Source organism: Amaranthus tricolor, chromosome 6, assembly GCF_026212465.1.
Source record: "Amaranthus tricolor cultivar Red isolate AtriRed21 chromosome 6, ASM2621246v1, whole genome shotgun sequence".
Taxonomy (NCBI): Eukaryota; Viridiplantae; Streptophyta; class Magnoliopsida; order Caryophyllales; family Amaranthaceae; genus Amaranthus; species Amaranthus tricolor.
The window spans coordinates 31,177,545-31,194,653 of NC_080052.1; the positions used below are offsets into that span (position 1 = coordinate 31,177,545).

Genomic DNA, 17,109 nt, shown 5'->3' on the forward strand with positions numbered 1-17,109 from the left:
TTTATATAAACCCATTTATTAGATATATTTGTTGAAAATAAACTCAATTATTGTTTATTCTTACAAAGAAGTTTTGAAAATTATTATAAACACTAGGTTGGTTTATTTTTAGCAAATACACCTAATAAATTGGTTTATATAAAAATAAATAAAAAGTAAATTTATTTTTAACGTATCAAGCATAGGTTGGTTTATTATTAACAATTTACCTTTTTAATAGTATCCACACAATTTATTTTTTTTTCATTATTTAATATAACATTTTTACTACATTCTCATACTTTTTCAACGTATCAAGCATGGCTTATTATTAACAATTAACCTTTTTAATATTATTCACTCAATTTATTTTTTTTATTATTTAACATCATATTTTTACTACTTCTCATACTTTTTTAAAAATCGCTCTTTTCTCTTTAATTTAAATCTCGCCAAGACAGAAGGAGTAATTGTTTATGCACTTTTCAAGTCACTTTCCAGTATAGGAAGACAGAATTTTGTTATTGACATTGACATAATGTGCTGCAAGTGGTGAAAGAATAACTAATACGAACCAACAACGAGGTCAAAGTTATGGATATGCCATCACTGTAAGTTTGTGCCATTCCTGATTTGATCATAAAATTCAGTGTTTAACACACGCCTCTCTTTTTAATTCTTTTCTTGATAGTAACATATTCTTTATTCTTTCCCAAATAATCATTCATTTCTCAGAATTTGATAATTGCACACAAGAAAGTGGATTCTCTTACTGAAGTTTATCAGAGTAAGATCCTGATATGGAGTCTCTTATAGGGGAGGAGTTAGATCTCAACTGGGTTTGCTGTCTTCTTGACGATGATTCGAGCCCATATTGCGAGTCTTTTCGGGGTCCTAATCCTCTTGTCAATCCTTTTCCTACTTCCATCTCACATAGGTATATGTTTGATCTTATGCTTGTTTACATACTTTTAGATATGAAGTATTGTGTCTAAGCTGATCAACAGTCAGTTTCGACTGTCGAACACACGTATATATACTTGATCGAGGCTTTGATGAGGAAAATATGTTGTTTGTCTGTTTACTCGTTTAACCAATTACTTCTGTTAGGTGCTAGTATCATTCTCAATATGCAAGGATTGCTGATAATTTTAGTTGGATTGTCGTAGTTTATATGCAAAGTGATAACTTTAAAGCATAACAACAAGCAAATGAAACGGGGTGAATCCAGTTTACTAGTGTAAGTTGGGCCAAACACTCACCTCTGCATATTTGTTAAACCAACTTGACTGATATTCTTTTGTGTTATATGTTACACAATTTAATATTAATAGCATTTTTGGTCAAAGATCTCGGGCCAGCCCAGGCCTAGATCCCAAGATTAGGCAATGTTGGCTGAAATACGTGACTTTTGAATTTATGTTGAAAGACAAATGAGTAGTTAGTACAAGGGAAATATTTAGTTGATCATATAAAAATTATTTGTGTATATTTGCTTTCTTCGTACCAGTGTAAGTACTCAAGATTCTTCTGCACATCTGGATGAAAATGAAGAACATGATCGAAAAAGGTAAGTGATCATTTCGTAATTTTAGTATGTAGAGTATCTTCGTAAGAAGTAAATGATATATCTTCTCGCCAACTATTTCTGAAACCTCGATGATAATCAAAAACAACCTTTTTGTTAGTTCAATGTTAAGGCAACAAACATCCGACCTCCAAATTCTACATAGACAGAAGCCACTTGGCATTGAGGTAATATGATATGTCTTCTCGCTAATTATTTGTGTTGTCACTACAGGGTTCGTGTTGCGTTAGGCACTGCATCTAGCTCGAAAGCTTGTCGTGAGAAACAGCGGAGAGACCTTGTGAATACGAGGCATGCATAAAATTTTAGGAACTTTCTTTTAGATCTCAATTTACTACTTCATTTTACTAATAAGTATATTCAATATTTATGGGTAGGTTCTTTGAGTTAAGTGAACTGTTAGAGCGTGGAACAACACCCAAGTTAGACAAAGCTGGTATACTAATTGATGCGATTCGAACGGTGAAACTGTTACGTGAAGAGACTAAGAGCTTGACCTGCCAGAATACGGAACTAAAGCAGAAGATCACTGATTTAAAGGTACGTTCCAATTTTCGTTTGAATGGATCGGAAGTGTTAAATGGATATTCTGATCTTCGTTATGGTTTTGATCATTTTCTCCTGATCTGCTGCATTCTGATTTTCTGAAGTTTCCGAGTGCAGGCTGAGAAGACTGAACTGCGAGCTGAAAAGCGCAGATTGAAATCGGAGAAAGAAGAGACGGAGAAACGAATCAAAGCAATAGGTAGTCATTCTAGCTTGCAGCTTCACCCAAGTTCGGCATCAAATTCATATGCTATCCCTTGTCAAGCAGTTGGTGGAAAACTGATGCCCATAGTCAATTACACCAATGTTCCGATGTGGCAATTTGTGCCTCAAGCTGCTTTCGATATCTCACAAGATCATGTCCTTCACCCTCCTGTCGCTTAAGCCGAAGACATTAGGCTTCTTCAGTGATTCTGTATAATGGGATCATGGAGAATCTGATTCTGTGCTGAGGACGTGAATTTATCTTGCTCTGTTTGCTCCATATCATTCTGTTTTAATCGCTAATTTGCTCAAAAGAATAGTATTAATTTGGCACATGACAGGAAGTATGAAAGATATGGAGCATTATTATCTTATGCTTTATCTTTAGAGATTAAATTCGCTAACTGTTTCGTTTTTTGAATTCATTAGTCAATCAAAATGACCCAAAAATAGCCCAAAACGGACCATAATTTACTTTTTTTGGCACATTTGTGGCAATGTGTGCTAGTATATTGTTTCCTCCTTTTTCCAATACTCTCTCTATGTCTAGCTAGTTAGCTACATATGCTAATAATGGGTTTGAGCCAAAAGTGCAAGCCTTTTTGTATGTCTTGGTCTTAGATTAGTTGGACATCTTGGCTCTTGCTTATTGCAATTATTGTTTTGTTCTTGCTTTTACACGGCTGTGTGACGAGTTTAGATAAACAACTATTTTTTAGAGACTGTTTTTTCAATGAGATAACTTTAGTTTAAAGAGTCCATGTTCTCATAATTTTTATTAGTGCTTAGTAATTGACTTTTGTGCTTGGAAAGTCAAGATCATGTATGAGTGACACTGCCTTCTCCGTCTCTTTTGTTTAATGGTGGGTTGTAAATAAATGTGTTGAATGGAATGCGGTCCATTTGGAATTCACAACCTTGCCACTAGGAACATGTTTGTCCATTCCCTTCTAAATATGGAATGCAGCCCATTTGGAAATCACAACCTTGCCCATTAGGTTTGTCCATTTCTTTTATTAAAACGGCCTTTTTGCGTGAGACAATCTTATTATAAAACGAGTTCGTACAAAAGACTCATTATGCTAAAAGCTTTTATTGGCTATTTAACTCAAGTATGTAGCATGTTTCTCACGGTGAAACCGTCTCATACAAGAATATGTTTCACAAAAACAGGGGTAAGACCGTCTCACTTGTGAGACGCGTCATATTGGGCCGTCCCAATTGTATATATTTTTTTACCAATTTTACAAATTAAAATGTCAATTTCAAGAGTTAAAGACCATATGAAGACTTAAAAGACCAATTTCAAAGATTTGAATTTGACAGTTGAAGTCATGGAAATTAACAATTTTAAGAGTTAAAAGGTCAATTTCAATACTTAAAAAACCAATTGTAAGACTTAAAATTCTCATTTCAACTTTAAAGTAGGATGACTCAAATTAAAGTTGATATTAAAAACTTTAAAAATTGACCTTTTAAGTCTTAAAATTAGTATGTCATAATTTTTTTAAAAACTTATTGGGCCTGGGCCAGTTGCACGACTAAGGTCATCTCACAGAAGAGCAGATAGGCCTTTAAATGAAATTGGATTTTTAAGTCTTGAAATTATCCATTTAAGTCTTAAAATTAGTATGTCATAATATTTTTAAAAACTGGGCCAGGGCCAGTTGCACGACTAAGGTCGTCTCACAGAAGAGTAGATAGGCCTTTAAATGAAAATCTGAACAAAATATGCTTTTTCCTAGAAATTTTCCCAAAAGTGAGCTTGAATGACTTTATTTTCCAAAATAAGCGTCTAACAGTCCAAGCCAGATGAATGACATTATTTGTTGTTACTAACAGCGAGCGATTGCTAAAAATTCGGTCAAAAAGTCACCCCAACAATCGCTCGCTGTTTTGATCCACTTGTTAGTAATCGTCCGCTGTAGTAACAACAGGCCATTAACATCCAATTTAAGGCAGTAATAAATTAAAAAGTCAGCCCAGTAATCGCCCCTTGCTAGTAATAATGGGCGATTGTTGGGCTGACTTTTTGACTCAGTTTTAATAATTGCTCGCTATTAGTAATAGCGAATAATACTAGAAAATGCCTATTTTTGAGATACAAAAATTTTCCTAAACTCACTTTGGGAATTTTTTTTAAAAAAGCTTACTTTGTTCAAATTTTCCCTTTAAATGGTTAATCTACACAACACAAGCTCTCATTTACATAAGTCTAACCATTAAATCCTTAAAAAAAAAATTGAAATTCTCATTTCAGATGGTTTCATTGCGAGAGAATTGTAAATGGAGTTTAATATTGCAATTAAAATAATCACTTTTGAACTTAAATACACATTTTTGTGGTTTAATGTTTAACACGTCATTTTAAATGTTTGAATTCTTTCAATGTTAAAACGCAAAATATTAAAAACTCGCTGACAAATCAAAAATTGTCTTATTACGGTACTAAGAAAGCCAACCTTCATAAAATTATACTTTATTTATTATTACACTTTATTGATGATAATAGCAAAACCCGAAAACAGCACCGTAACCACGTAAAGCAACAGCAAGAAAACGAAGATTGGCTGTAAATATTGCAGAACTGTTGTATGGAATTTTGAGCTCATTAGCACCATAATATGCAGTAGTGCTACCAATCCATACATACCTCCATAAAACGCAAACACCAATTCACGGTTCCAATCCTCGTCTTTAATCTTTACAAACCACCAATTATCCTTTTGGAATGAACCATCACTCACATAAACATTTATACCACTTGGAAATTTACCTATAACAATTTCATCTACTGCTCTATAAGTTGGCATAGAATTTAACATATTAAATCTGATCGACCACACCGGACGTCTCCATTTGTGTAAAATTTGATCATATTGAGTCACTACTGTAGTTCTCGCCGATGAAGATGAAGATGATGAATTTAATTTATTCAACCTCTCGATTTCTTTTGCTTTGTTCTTCACATCTTTCGTCAAATTTTCAATTTTCTTCTCGAGATTTTTGATTTTTTCATCAAAATCTTGTTGTTCCTTGCTTTTTGATTTATTCAACCTCGCAATTTCTTCTACTTTGTTCTTGACATCTTTCGTCAAATTTTCAACTTTTTTTTCGAGATTTTTAATTTTTTCGTCAAATTCTTGTCATTCTTTGCTATTTGATCTACTCAATCTCGCAATTTCTTCTACTTTGTTCTTGACATCATCAGTCAATTGTTGAACCTTCTGTTCAAATTTCTTTATCTTTTCATCAAACTCTTCTTTTTCTTTATCATCATTCTTCAATGATTTGGGAATCTTAACCCCAAATTCAGCCCAATCAAACAAAGTTTTAATTTGATTAAACAATGTAGTTAAAATAGATGAGGTAGTTACTCCAATTCGTAAGAAACTAATTCCTTGCATACTAACCCATAAACGAGATTGGCTAAGATTAGTAGCTAATCTCATAAGATCATGTCCTGTAATCTTATGACTAAATATTTCTAAGGTATCAAAATTCATGTTTCCTATCATTTCTACAACTTCCCAATCCTTCGTTTCGACAAAAATGGAATGAACTTCTTTTGTTAACTTCACCACCATTAATCGACTCTTTCCCGCACTTCGCAAGAATAAATGTTCGGAGTCTAAGTTGAAGATTCCCATCACAAATTTGGTTGTAAAAAAGAAATAAATGACTTATTTTATTTTATGCAAATGACAAGATGGGTTTAACGATTGTTTATGTTTTTTGTTTATCAAAGTATAAAAGCTAGGGTTTTTATAACTAAAGACAACCACTATATACCGTTTAATTTTAAACTTAAGTCTAATAAAACTGATAAAGGCCTCAATTATTGACTACATTTTTGGTAAGGCTCCGAATATTATCTATTTTATGATATTACATAAGCGAATTAATTCAACTAAAATGTTAAGTTGATCATTGAGATTTTAATATTCGTCTTATAATATATTATTAAAAACATTAAATTTATTATTTTTTTCACTAATTTTTAAATGACATGATCTCATGGTGAGATCATCTTTATTGAGCTGGTCAATATACATTTTTTTGTCTAAAATGATCACTTATAACATTAAAGTGATCATTTATAATTTTAAAATAATTATTTTTATAGTCTTAGAGTGATTACTTATAACATTAAAACAATCACTTAAGATCTTAAAGTAATCAAGTAAAGAAATAGACTAATTATATGGACCCGTCTCATAGTGAGATAGTCTCATACAAGACTTGTATGTTTTTTTACTAATCAATAAATTTAAATGCAATAAATTTTACTAAAACAACAAATGACTCGTTCAAAAAGAAACAAATCACAATTAAAAATTAAAATTTGAGTAACCGTCAATAATGTGCAATTTGATTTCAAATCATTATCAACCCCTCTCATGTGAATAAGATTGTGGCACCGTAGACGAGTTCATACGAAAGGTCTATTATGCTAAAAGTTTCTATTATTAGGCTATTTAATTCAAATATAAAGCACGTCTCACGGTAAGAACGTCTCATACAAGAATTTTTGAATTATTAAATGTAAATTTAGTTTAATTTAATAAATGTAAATTTGGTCTAATGTATGTTAATATAACTACTACTTTCAACGACCTATTTTTGTAATATAATTTATCCTAATTATAACATTTTCAACATATTTCATTATTATAACATTTGAATATCTATTATGGTAATTTAAAATAAATTACTTCCTTGAACCACCCATATTTCTATTTTCTAATTTAAGGGAGACTTGACTGTTGAGGCTAATTGTGAGTTTTTTCTAATACAAAGACTCCTACCATTCGTGAAAAGCCATTTTTCATTATTCACGTTATGAAAACATGATTTGGAGGAAATAATATTCTTACAACCGAACCGACCAAAATAAATGAAGATCATAAATAATTCATGAGGCTATTTCAATTATAAGAATGTTTGGGAAATTACAGGAGAAACCATCTAAAAGTGTTAAAAGTATATTCATTTGAATTGATTCCTTACTAAAAAATAAGCTGGACGAGCATCTTTCCCCAACTGCTCATTTCCAATTCTGGGGCCTCACTGTTAGACAACTATGTGTTAGCTTACGGTTAGAGAAATAGAGGGTTAGATGAAAAAATATATATGCATCTAATAAATGCAAAAATTTTTAATTAATAATCATGATTTGTAAATTATCACAAAAAGGCAAAAAGAATAATATTAAAATAAACACAATCGAAAAGACAAATTAATATAACAAAACTCTCACCCTATCACATCCTACCACATAAAGCTGATTTATCAATCTCACAAATAACCGTTATTTACTAAGACCTTCTCTAATAAATGACATTATATTATGTACACAGTATAATATGGATATTAATTAAATTTATGTAAAAATTAAAGGGAGAACTTGTTTAAGTAAAAATATTAATATTGGCCCAATATGCCTAAATCTCATCTAATGAAAAGATGTCTTTGCTACCTTGATGGTTATATTTGTCCAACTTCAATTATCTCATTCTTTTTCTAAATTTCATTTCAATGCATTACTATTGAGAGATGTGATATTAGGTAGTAATGGAAATTTGTATATAAAAAACTTTTTTATGATCGAAGTTTTATTATGGGAATGACATGAAATTTTTGATGAAATTTACACTATAAATTATTCCCATTAGTACCATATAGTACCACTAATCAAATAGACCATCAAGATATAAAAAATAAATAGACATACATAGTAAAGGAGGAAATGTTAAAGGAAAAATAGTATGAGTATTAGCTCTTGAGAGTTGAGAGTAACAAATAATAAAATAGCTAATTTATCATTACTAAACTTAAAAATAAGTATAATAATTTAAGTAATAAACTAACCATAAACAACAAATAAGGGCATTAGTTTAATTAAGAATCATAAAAGTAAATAACCAAACAAACATTCAATTATTTTGAAGGAAAATACAATAAAATACAACAGAAGATTTATAAGGAAATTAAACACGTAGAGGATCGATCGGATGGATCGCGTCTTGGCCCGGGCTGGGCTTATAAAAGGTGAGATAAGAAAACTGAATTGAAAGTGACTTGCACAGATGCATTGTTGTCTTCCACATATTTGTATCTCCGAGAAAACAGATATCCGCTTGGCATGAATGTAGGATAACCCGCAGTATCCTTATTGTAATTGTACCAATCAAGAACTGTAACACATAATATATCCAATCCATCATAAATTAATTTAAGGGAAATATTTTTTTTGTATATGAAGGGGACTACTCTGTCCATTTTGTTTGTATTAAAGAAGAAATGAGTTGTTCTTAGAAAAGTAGTAATAAATGAAAAGAGAGAATGAATTGTGTTGATGAAAATAAAATAGTATTAAAATATATGGATGAGATTAAAATAGAGTGGCGAGTCATTATCTAAAAATATAAATGTGGTGATTAGGTTGATTTAGAGTCTTTAATCATGGTTGGAGTAATTGTGGTTAAAGAGGTGTTCCTCATGTTTGAGTATAAATTTATCCTAGGGAAGAATGAGGGAATATTTTTCTCCAAATGAGGAAAATCATCAACTTTTTCTATTCATCTTTTTTTTGTTCACTCTTATTCTACCTAATTCACAAATATTTCAATTACATCTGTTGCACCTCTAACTTACCTTTATTCCATTAGTTTGACTTTTTTTACCCCTTAAATATTTACACTCAATCCAAGTGAGTTCTTATTCTATCTATTAGTCCTATTTATTTTTTGTTACTATTTATTTATCACTCTTAATTTGTATTTTATTCTTAATTTATAAATTAAATACAGTTATGTGAGATCTTAAGTTTTTAAGACTATTTTTTAGCTTTTCCTCTGAAACCTAAAAATAAACGGAACAGTAATATAGTACCAAATGCATGTAAATACTTACCAGCATTCCTTCCATGTTCGTAATCCCCCTTAACATTATTAAGGATGCGTAAATTAAAATTAACAAGCATGCTCTTTCCACCGGAAAGCTTGTTTTTGTCCAGGAGTTTCATATATAGTGAATGGTGGGTGGAAGATCCCTCTTCGTATCCATCTCTGTATAACACTAGTTTCCTGCATATTTTTCAACTCTCAACCAACAAAATTAGAGGAATTATATTAAGGGAAAACGTATCAAAACATACTAAAAATAAAATAAACATCGCCTCTCATTTCCGTACGTTTGATAATTTGAAGGTACTAAAGCTGAATAAGCTAAGTCAAACATTTTTATATTGACTAATTACATGATTACTTGAGAGAAGAAAAAAAATATGTAATAATCGTACTCATATTACTTTCTAACTAAGGTAAAATTTAAATCCAATAAGTGAATGATTCTAATATATATACATAGTGCACAATAAAATATTGTGCAGTATACTCTTTAATTGTCTCTTTCCTAAGTCATATATATATATACTCCCTAATAAGTTTACACTTGATGTAGTGTGCACTAAATTCAATCAAGACGATCTACTTTCACCTTATAATATATGTTAAAGTATATAATATTTCATGGGACATAAGCTTAGCTTAAGCTTTTAGTTGATTTAGTTCCTTGACATAATATCAAAAGCCAGCATGACAAAAAAAATCATGGGTTCTAATCTCAATCACCCCTCATTTAAAGTGAAATATTCAGCACATGTGTGTATCCATACTCCTAGCCCAAAGGGCTCTCGTATGAGGGAATGTGTTAGAGTAGTCCTTAACCAATAGCTTAATCTTTTAGTTGAGTCGGTTCCGTTACAATATATTCCCAATGCAAAAAAAATCTTTTATCTTTTATGAACGGATCACAAAAAGGAAACACTATATTCCATGCATATCTTTTAAATGTATAGGTAATTAGACGTAGTTTATATATTTATGTGAGAGCATGCATTCTCAAATAAATAAGAACGAAGTTAAGTATTAAAAAGAAAGAAAAAAAGTAAAAGGGTGTGGCAAATTCGTATACACATACGCACCATGTATAATCTTCTCCATCGAATCTAGTAGTGAAAGTTTCAGATTCCAACGGTTCAGAACGGGGCGGAGTTAGGTCGAATGTGACGTCATAAATGCGTTTTGGAATATTTTTCACAACTGATATCTGTGAATATTTTGGTTCACCACTTGTAATGTAAACCTCCGCTCCAAAAGTGCACTTGTGGTTAACCAAGAATCCATTTGATGGTAGTTTAAAATCATCTGTTTTTATTGCTTTCGGAATTCCCCATTCTGCATCTCGCACGTCAAAACTCCTTTCTCCCAAATCTGTGGAGTATTAATCAAAACATTCACTTTTTGTCTTTTAGGAAACAGGAAATAATATAAGCATCAAATCTTAAATATTGATTTTTCTTAGTTTTTTAAAAAAGGATTAATTAATGCAATTAAATTATTTAAAAATAGCAAAGGACTTGAATGATTTATAAGTATATAATCAATATCCTTAAGCTTTATATATATTAAAGTTTTACGAATAATATTTGTTAAATTAATAATGGTTGATCATTATATAAGAGCTAATTACTATTGAATTACCCTCCACATAGTGTTAGAGAATTAAACATGGTAAATTGAAAGTAATGATGTAATGGTGTGCTTACCTTCGATCACTAAATATTCACCCGATAATTGATCTTGTATAAAAAATTTTATGGTCACAGTAACTTCGCTGGGTCGATTTACGGGATCCTTTTTCCTTGTGAGGTACAAGGAGACGTGTTGGTCACCTCCTCTTGCTTTATTCCCATTAGGATAAATACGTAGCGCCCTGAATTTCAGGCGAACCATAGATATAAGAGATGACCATCTTCTTTTTTTCTATCTATATTGGACAATTTTATATATTTATAATAATAAGAAAAAATTACCGTAAATAATATAATATTTTAATTTTTTTCTCCATAATAATACGATGTATTCATTAATCCTGAAAAATAACAAGTAATAGGTATATTTTCCACTGGCAAACTTTACCTGTTATTTACTCACAATTGTAGGTCATTTTATAAAAAAAAATTAATAATAAAATCTTTAAAAAAGAAAAAACCACCCTTCTCTGTCCCAAATCTTCACTAACTTATCCTAACACCAACCTCTCAACAACCAATGCACCACCCCTCTGGCCTCGATCATTCTAACACCCCTCCCCGATGACTCCACCACCCCTCTCCTACCTCTGTGCAACTCTCAACCCTCAGAAACAAAACCTTCAAATTAACAATTTCTAAAATGAAAGAGTAAAAACTTTAAGTGAATTAAAATCAAGAAAAAAGATCAGAAAGAGATGAGAATTACCAGTGAAGCTTGTTTTTGTTCTTGCATTTGAGGTTTAAATTTTATTTAATTAAGTTATAAGTATCAAATCAAACAATCCTAACACTTTCATGAAACTAAATGGAGTTAATTGCTCAAAAAATCACCAACACAAGTGAATACCAATAAGAACTGAAATATTAGAAGTGGGTTGTTGATAAGAGTAGTGGTGGTGGGTCGCCGGAAATGATGGGGTGATAGTGGGAAGGTAGGTGGGGCTGCAATGGTGCGGTCGTGCTAGGGTGGGGGTTGGGGTAATGCACAGGTGGAAAGAAGGGGATGGGGTGAGATTTTTTTTAATTTAAATTAATTATTTTTTTTTTGGTAAAAATGACCTGTTTTACAGATAGCGGATGAAAATGGATTTTGGTAGAAAACTCACCTTATTGTTTGTATTATTCATGATTAATTAACATTTGATATTATTATGGGGAAAAAATTGAAATAATATCCTAATAATAATATCAACAATTGCCCTTTGGCTCTTAAAATTTACTCTTTTTTATAACTTTATTGTGGTAGAAAACTCACCTTATTGTTTGTATTATTCATGATTAATTAACATTTGATATTATTATGGGGAAAAAATTGAAATAATATCCTAATAATAATATCAACAATTGCCCTTTGGCTCTTAAAATTTACTCTTTTTTATAACTTTATTGTTCCCATTCAAATAAATAAATAAACATTGACTTATTAATTAATCTTTTTTAGTTATTAAAAAAATTATTATTTTCTCGGTCCCGTAATGAAGTTTTCACAAGAAATGTTCTTGGAATTAACAAAATAAAACCGTTTAGATAGTAAATATATTATTTTATTGAAGAATAAATTTGATGGAGATAAAGTGAGAATCATAAACAATAAAAAATATTTTAAAAAGTGAAAAAAATACATGGACCACTACTAATAAAAAGTATTTTTATAAAGTTAGTGATAAATTGAGAATCATGTAGAGGCATAAAAAATATAAAAATGTTAAAATAGTGTTAGTGAAAAATATTTGAGGATCATAAGTATTATAACAATATTAAACTGATTATAAATAAAATTATTTTTACTCAAAATTTTTGATATAAATAAAAATTTTTTTTACGGGACAACAAATATATAAAATACCCTAAGGGGACAAATGAGAATTTCTTTGAAAAACAAGGAGGATATTATTTCAAGGTGAAATATAAAAAGTAACTCCTAGACCCTAGCTAGTATATTAAAGATAAGAAACTTGTTAAATTACAATGTTAACCTTCCAAAAAAATAAAGCTAAAAACAATTTATTCAAAAAAAATAATAAATTAAAAAGTAGTTTTAAAAGCAATAAATAATGATACCAGCAGTTCACTCAAAAAACAAAATAATGATACCATTCAACTCCCCCAGCAGCAAATTGGGGTGTTTCGAATACGTCAAGATTGGCCGCTGTGAGTGCACTTTCAAGTTTGTCATAAGAATCAATTTCGAAGATGAAGTGGGAGGGCTTCCGTGATCTGAATGTCAGGACTGGTTTGCTTGGATCAGCAATATCAAAATTGTAGTTTCCTGTATGTAATGATCACTTTTTGCCTTACTTAATTAATACTATCATTAATTATTTAATTAATTAAATACCAATTACCAATATATGTTCTTCAATCAAGCTACCTAGGTAGTATTAAGAAATTTCCTTTGTCTCTTCACTTTTGTCATATTGGAATATTAGATAGTGTGCCCGTGCACAACTTTATTAAATTTTATAATATATTTGTTAAAATTAAGAAATTAAAATTTTAAGAAATAAATTTTATATTATAGCTATATTTCATTTTACTCAAAATAATTGTATACATTACATACATTGTATGATTTATATCATATTTTGCATTGTGTGTGTAGATGATTGTGAAAATTTATTAGTACATGACAAATAAATCATAAGGAAAGAAAAAAAATTGATTATATATTTAATATAATTTTATTTACCTAGAATATACAATACGAAATTATGAGTTTTTTCATAAAAAGTAAAATACCAATTTATGCTAACAAAAATAATTATTACATGAATTTATATAAAGTATTACAACTATTAATAACTTATTTCAAAATCAAATTTAACATAAAAATATGTAAAATTATTTTATAAAATTTTAAACGAAAAAAGTAATTTTTGTCGTAAAAATATAAGTGACTTACATAAAGATAGTCACAATCTAAATCATATTAAAATTAAGCATTTTATTTAAGTAATTAATTGTATAACTAACAAAAAAAATCCTAATAATGTATTTAATTTATGTAATTTAATATTTTTTTTTGCTTTGGAAACATAAACATCTAATTATACTTTATTATTTTATCATTTATTATTTCTTGGGAAGTTAAAATCATTATATAAAGTATTAATTGTTTTCTAATTTTTAGATTAGATTCTCTTGAAAATTAAAAATTATTATTGATAAAGAAGACTTGTTAATTTTTATGTACAGCCCTAAGGATTGTAAACATTTACCCTAAAATTATACTATTATGTTTTAATCATTTTAAAATATTCAATACACTAAATAATATGCATTTAATAAATAAAATTTAAAAGGTTTTATAAATAATTCAAAAAAAATAATATATATAGTTTTCTAATACATTAAATGATGTGACATAAAAATATAAAATTTACCAGTATGGATAATATTATAGTCATAATAAGAAATTAATAAAGTCAAAGATATAAATAGTATTCATAATAAACAATGACATCATCATTGAGTATTGGAGGGAAAATTTTTATTGAGAGACACGTAAGCAATTTTAAAACTGTTGTTCCAGTAGTATTTTGTTTTAATAATAGTTATAGATAAATTATAAATTTCTTTAAGTACAAACAAAATTTAACATAGATGATCTTGAGTTTAAATATATCCATATATAGAATTTTTTTTGATTTATATAAATTGTAGTAAATAATTTTTATTAAATCTATCTATAGGAATAAATGAATTGAAAATATATGGAAGAAGATCACACTTACGGCCTTTCCATGTTGAACCCGGCATGATGAATTTTGATGAGTTTTTTTGCAGAAAGAAATAAAAGGATCCTTTAATTATTAGAGTGTACACTTTTGTCTCTTCTCTGGAAAACTGCAAATTGCTTGCTTTAAATAGATTCATTAAAACCATGTGAATGAAGAAATAAAATATGGATTTGCATACGACTTTAAAAATTCCATTATTCTTAATATAAAAAATGAATATATCTAACACTGAGGCCGCAGAATTGGAAATTAGCCTCAACAGTCAAGTCTCCCTTAAATTAGAAAATAGAAATATGGGTGGTTCAAGGAAGTAATTTATTTTAAATTACCATAATAGATATTCAAATGTTATGATAATGAAATATGTTGAAAATGTTATAATTAGGATAAATTATATTACAAAAATAGGTCGTTGAAAGTAGTAGTTATATTAACATACATTACACTAAATTTACATTTATTAAATTAAACTAAACTTACATTTAATAATTCAAAAATAAGTCTTACCGTGAGACGTGCTCTATATTTCAATTAAATTAAACTTTTCGTATGAACTCGTCTCACGGTGCGACAATCTTATTCACACATGAGAGGGGTTGATAATGATTTGAAATCAAATTGTTCGAATATGGTCAACAAAAAAATTAATGAATTCAGAATACCCTGTTATTTTAGTTTTACTACATAATACATAAAAAAATTTTCACTTTAATTTTTGCATTGTATTAAAATAATCAAAGAAGACGTAGAAATATTATCTATAATCATTGATCCGAATATATAGGATTATAAAATATCAATTCTATCATCAGGACCGACCATAAAGGTAGGTAAGAAGTACTGCCGCCTAAGACCCCGACACTTAACGGGCCCAATTTTTAATTTCACCATGAATTTGTAAACCAATGATTATAAAATATCAATTCTATCATCAGGACCGACCCTAAAGGTAGGCGAGAAGTACCGCCGCCTAAGACCCCGACACTTAACGGGCTCAATTTTTAATTTCACCATGAATTTGTAAACCAATTAGCAATTAGGATCAAGAAGCCATTTTTGGGTTGAGAAGGAAGATGAAGCTTATTTTTGACATTTTGGGATTTGGGAGTACTTTTAAATTGAATTGACCAAAATGACCATGTAAGTTGTTGATGGTTGGAGCTAAAAGGTAAGGGTATAAATGGAAAAAAGTGAAGGGAATAGTAAGGCTTCTAGATTTAGTAGGAGTATTAACCAGAGTAGATATAAGACTACATTTTGGTAATTGTCTCTTATAATTTAATTTATTAATTGATTTGATACTCTATCCAATAAGTTATTTCAATTAGGAATATAATATTTTTAATTATTCACCTTCATTTTTTTAGGCATCTTCACTATAAATCTCTAATAGAAAGTTATTTTTGGCTTATTTAATTGAGACTCACTAACCTAGTCAACTATATTTTTTTGTTCTAAGCTTATATTTTTTTCACATTAGCGTAAAATCAAAGGGGACTTTATCATGAAATGGAAGAAGTATAATGAAAAATTATGAAAGATTAATATTAATAACTTTTCTATTTAACAAATCAAATAAAATCACACTTATTTCTCATCTAATTGATTTGATGATTATGTCATTTACTCTATATGTCTTTGTATTTTTGTTATCTTGACTTGAATAAGAAAGACAAATTGCATAAAAAATGTTCATTTCATTAGTAAAATACTTAATTTTTTTTAAATAATTGCATATTTTAATCAAATTACTTTTGTAAAATATTTTCAAAATACTATTATTTTAGAAGTCTCAATTTACTATTTTGCCTAGGACCCATTAAATTCGAAAATTTGAAAAAAAATAAGATTTTTTAATAACTTTAATCAAAAAAATAAACTTCGGCAAAACTTTATTCCCAAAATAAGCGTCTTTGGCCCCAAAGCTAGGCCCGGTACGTAATCGCTATTACTAACAGCGAGTATAAAGAAATGGTCAAAAAATTTAGTCAAGGGTAAAGTCACTGTTACTAACAGCGACATATGGGTTGACTGGTCAACTATAAAGTCGTTGTTAGTAATAGCGACCTTATACGTGAATACAGGAGTCTTTTTCCTCCTTCCTCGTTTCACATAATTTCGTTTCACAGCCCAAACCCTTAAAGTCGCTGTTACTAACAGTGAACAAATATTTGACCTCATTTGACCAGGTTTGACCATATGTCGCTGTTAGTAACAGCGACTTTACCCTTGACTAAATTTTTTTGACTATTTCTGTAACAGACCCTTTTTCTTAATCTTAAATATTTTGACAAATTCAATAATCATTTCGTTCTATTATTTTGTTTTTAATGCCGTTTTAAAATTTTATTCCAATCGTTTTTAAGTTCTTGATTTTTCTTTATATATAATTTATTTCTCTTAAAATAAATTACCTAAATATTAAGTCTAGCTAAATCACATACAATAACTTA

General features: G+C 29.3%; 2 protein-coding genes across 3 annotated transcripts; one reads left to right on the plus strand and one right to left on the minus strand.

Annotated features, from left to right (window-relative positions):
* The first annotated feature begins 367 nt into the window (after positions 1-367).
* Positions 368-2,777, plus strand: LOC130815887 (transcription factor ILR3-like). Of its 2 annotated transcripts, XM_057682401.1 has the most exons (6): positions 368-590; positions 715-916; positions 1,490-1,549; positions 1,781-1,858; positions 1,945-2,107; positions 2,231-2,777. In XM_057682401.1, exons 2-6 carry the CDS (start codon positions 780-782, stop codon positions 2,495-2,497), a joined length of 705 nt encoding a protein of 234 aa, XP_057538384.1. In that variant the 5' UTR covers positions 368-590; positions 715-779; the 3' UTR covers positions 2,498-2,777. The 2 variants fall into 2 exon arrangements, with proteins under 2 accessions (XP_057538384.1, XP_057538383.1); XM_057682400.1 differs by lacking the exon at positions 368-590 and having other exon boundaries at positions 616-916.
* Positions 2,778-8,120: 5,343 nt separating this feature from the next.
* On the minus strand, positions 8,121-14,749 carry LOC130815888 (uncharacterized). The gene is made up of 6 exons (XM_057682402.1): positions 14,651-14,749; positions 13,011-13,185; positions 10,929-11,095; positions 10,305-10,593; positions 9,233-9,405; positions 8,121-8,514 (listed from the first exon to the last, which is right to left on the minus strand). Exons 1-6 carry the CDS (start codon positions 14,673-14,675, stop codon positions 8,360-8,362), a joined length of 984 nt encoding a protein of 327 aa, XP_057538385.1. The 5' UTR covers positions 14,676-14,749; the 3' UTR covers positions 8,121-8,359.
* Positions 14,750-17,109: the final 2,360 nt, after the last annotated feature.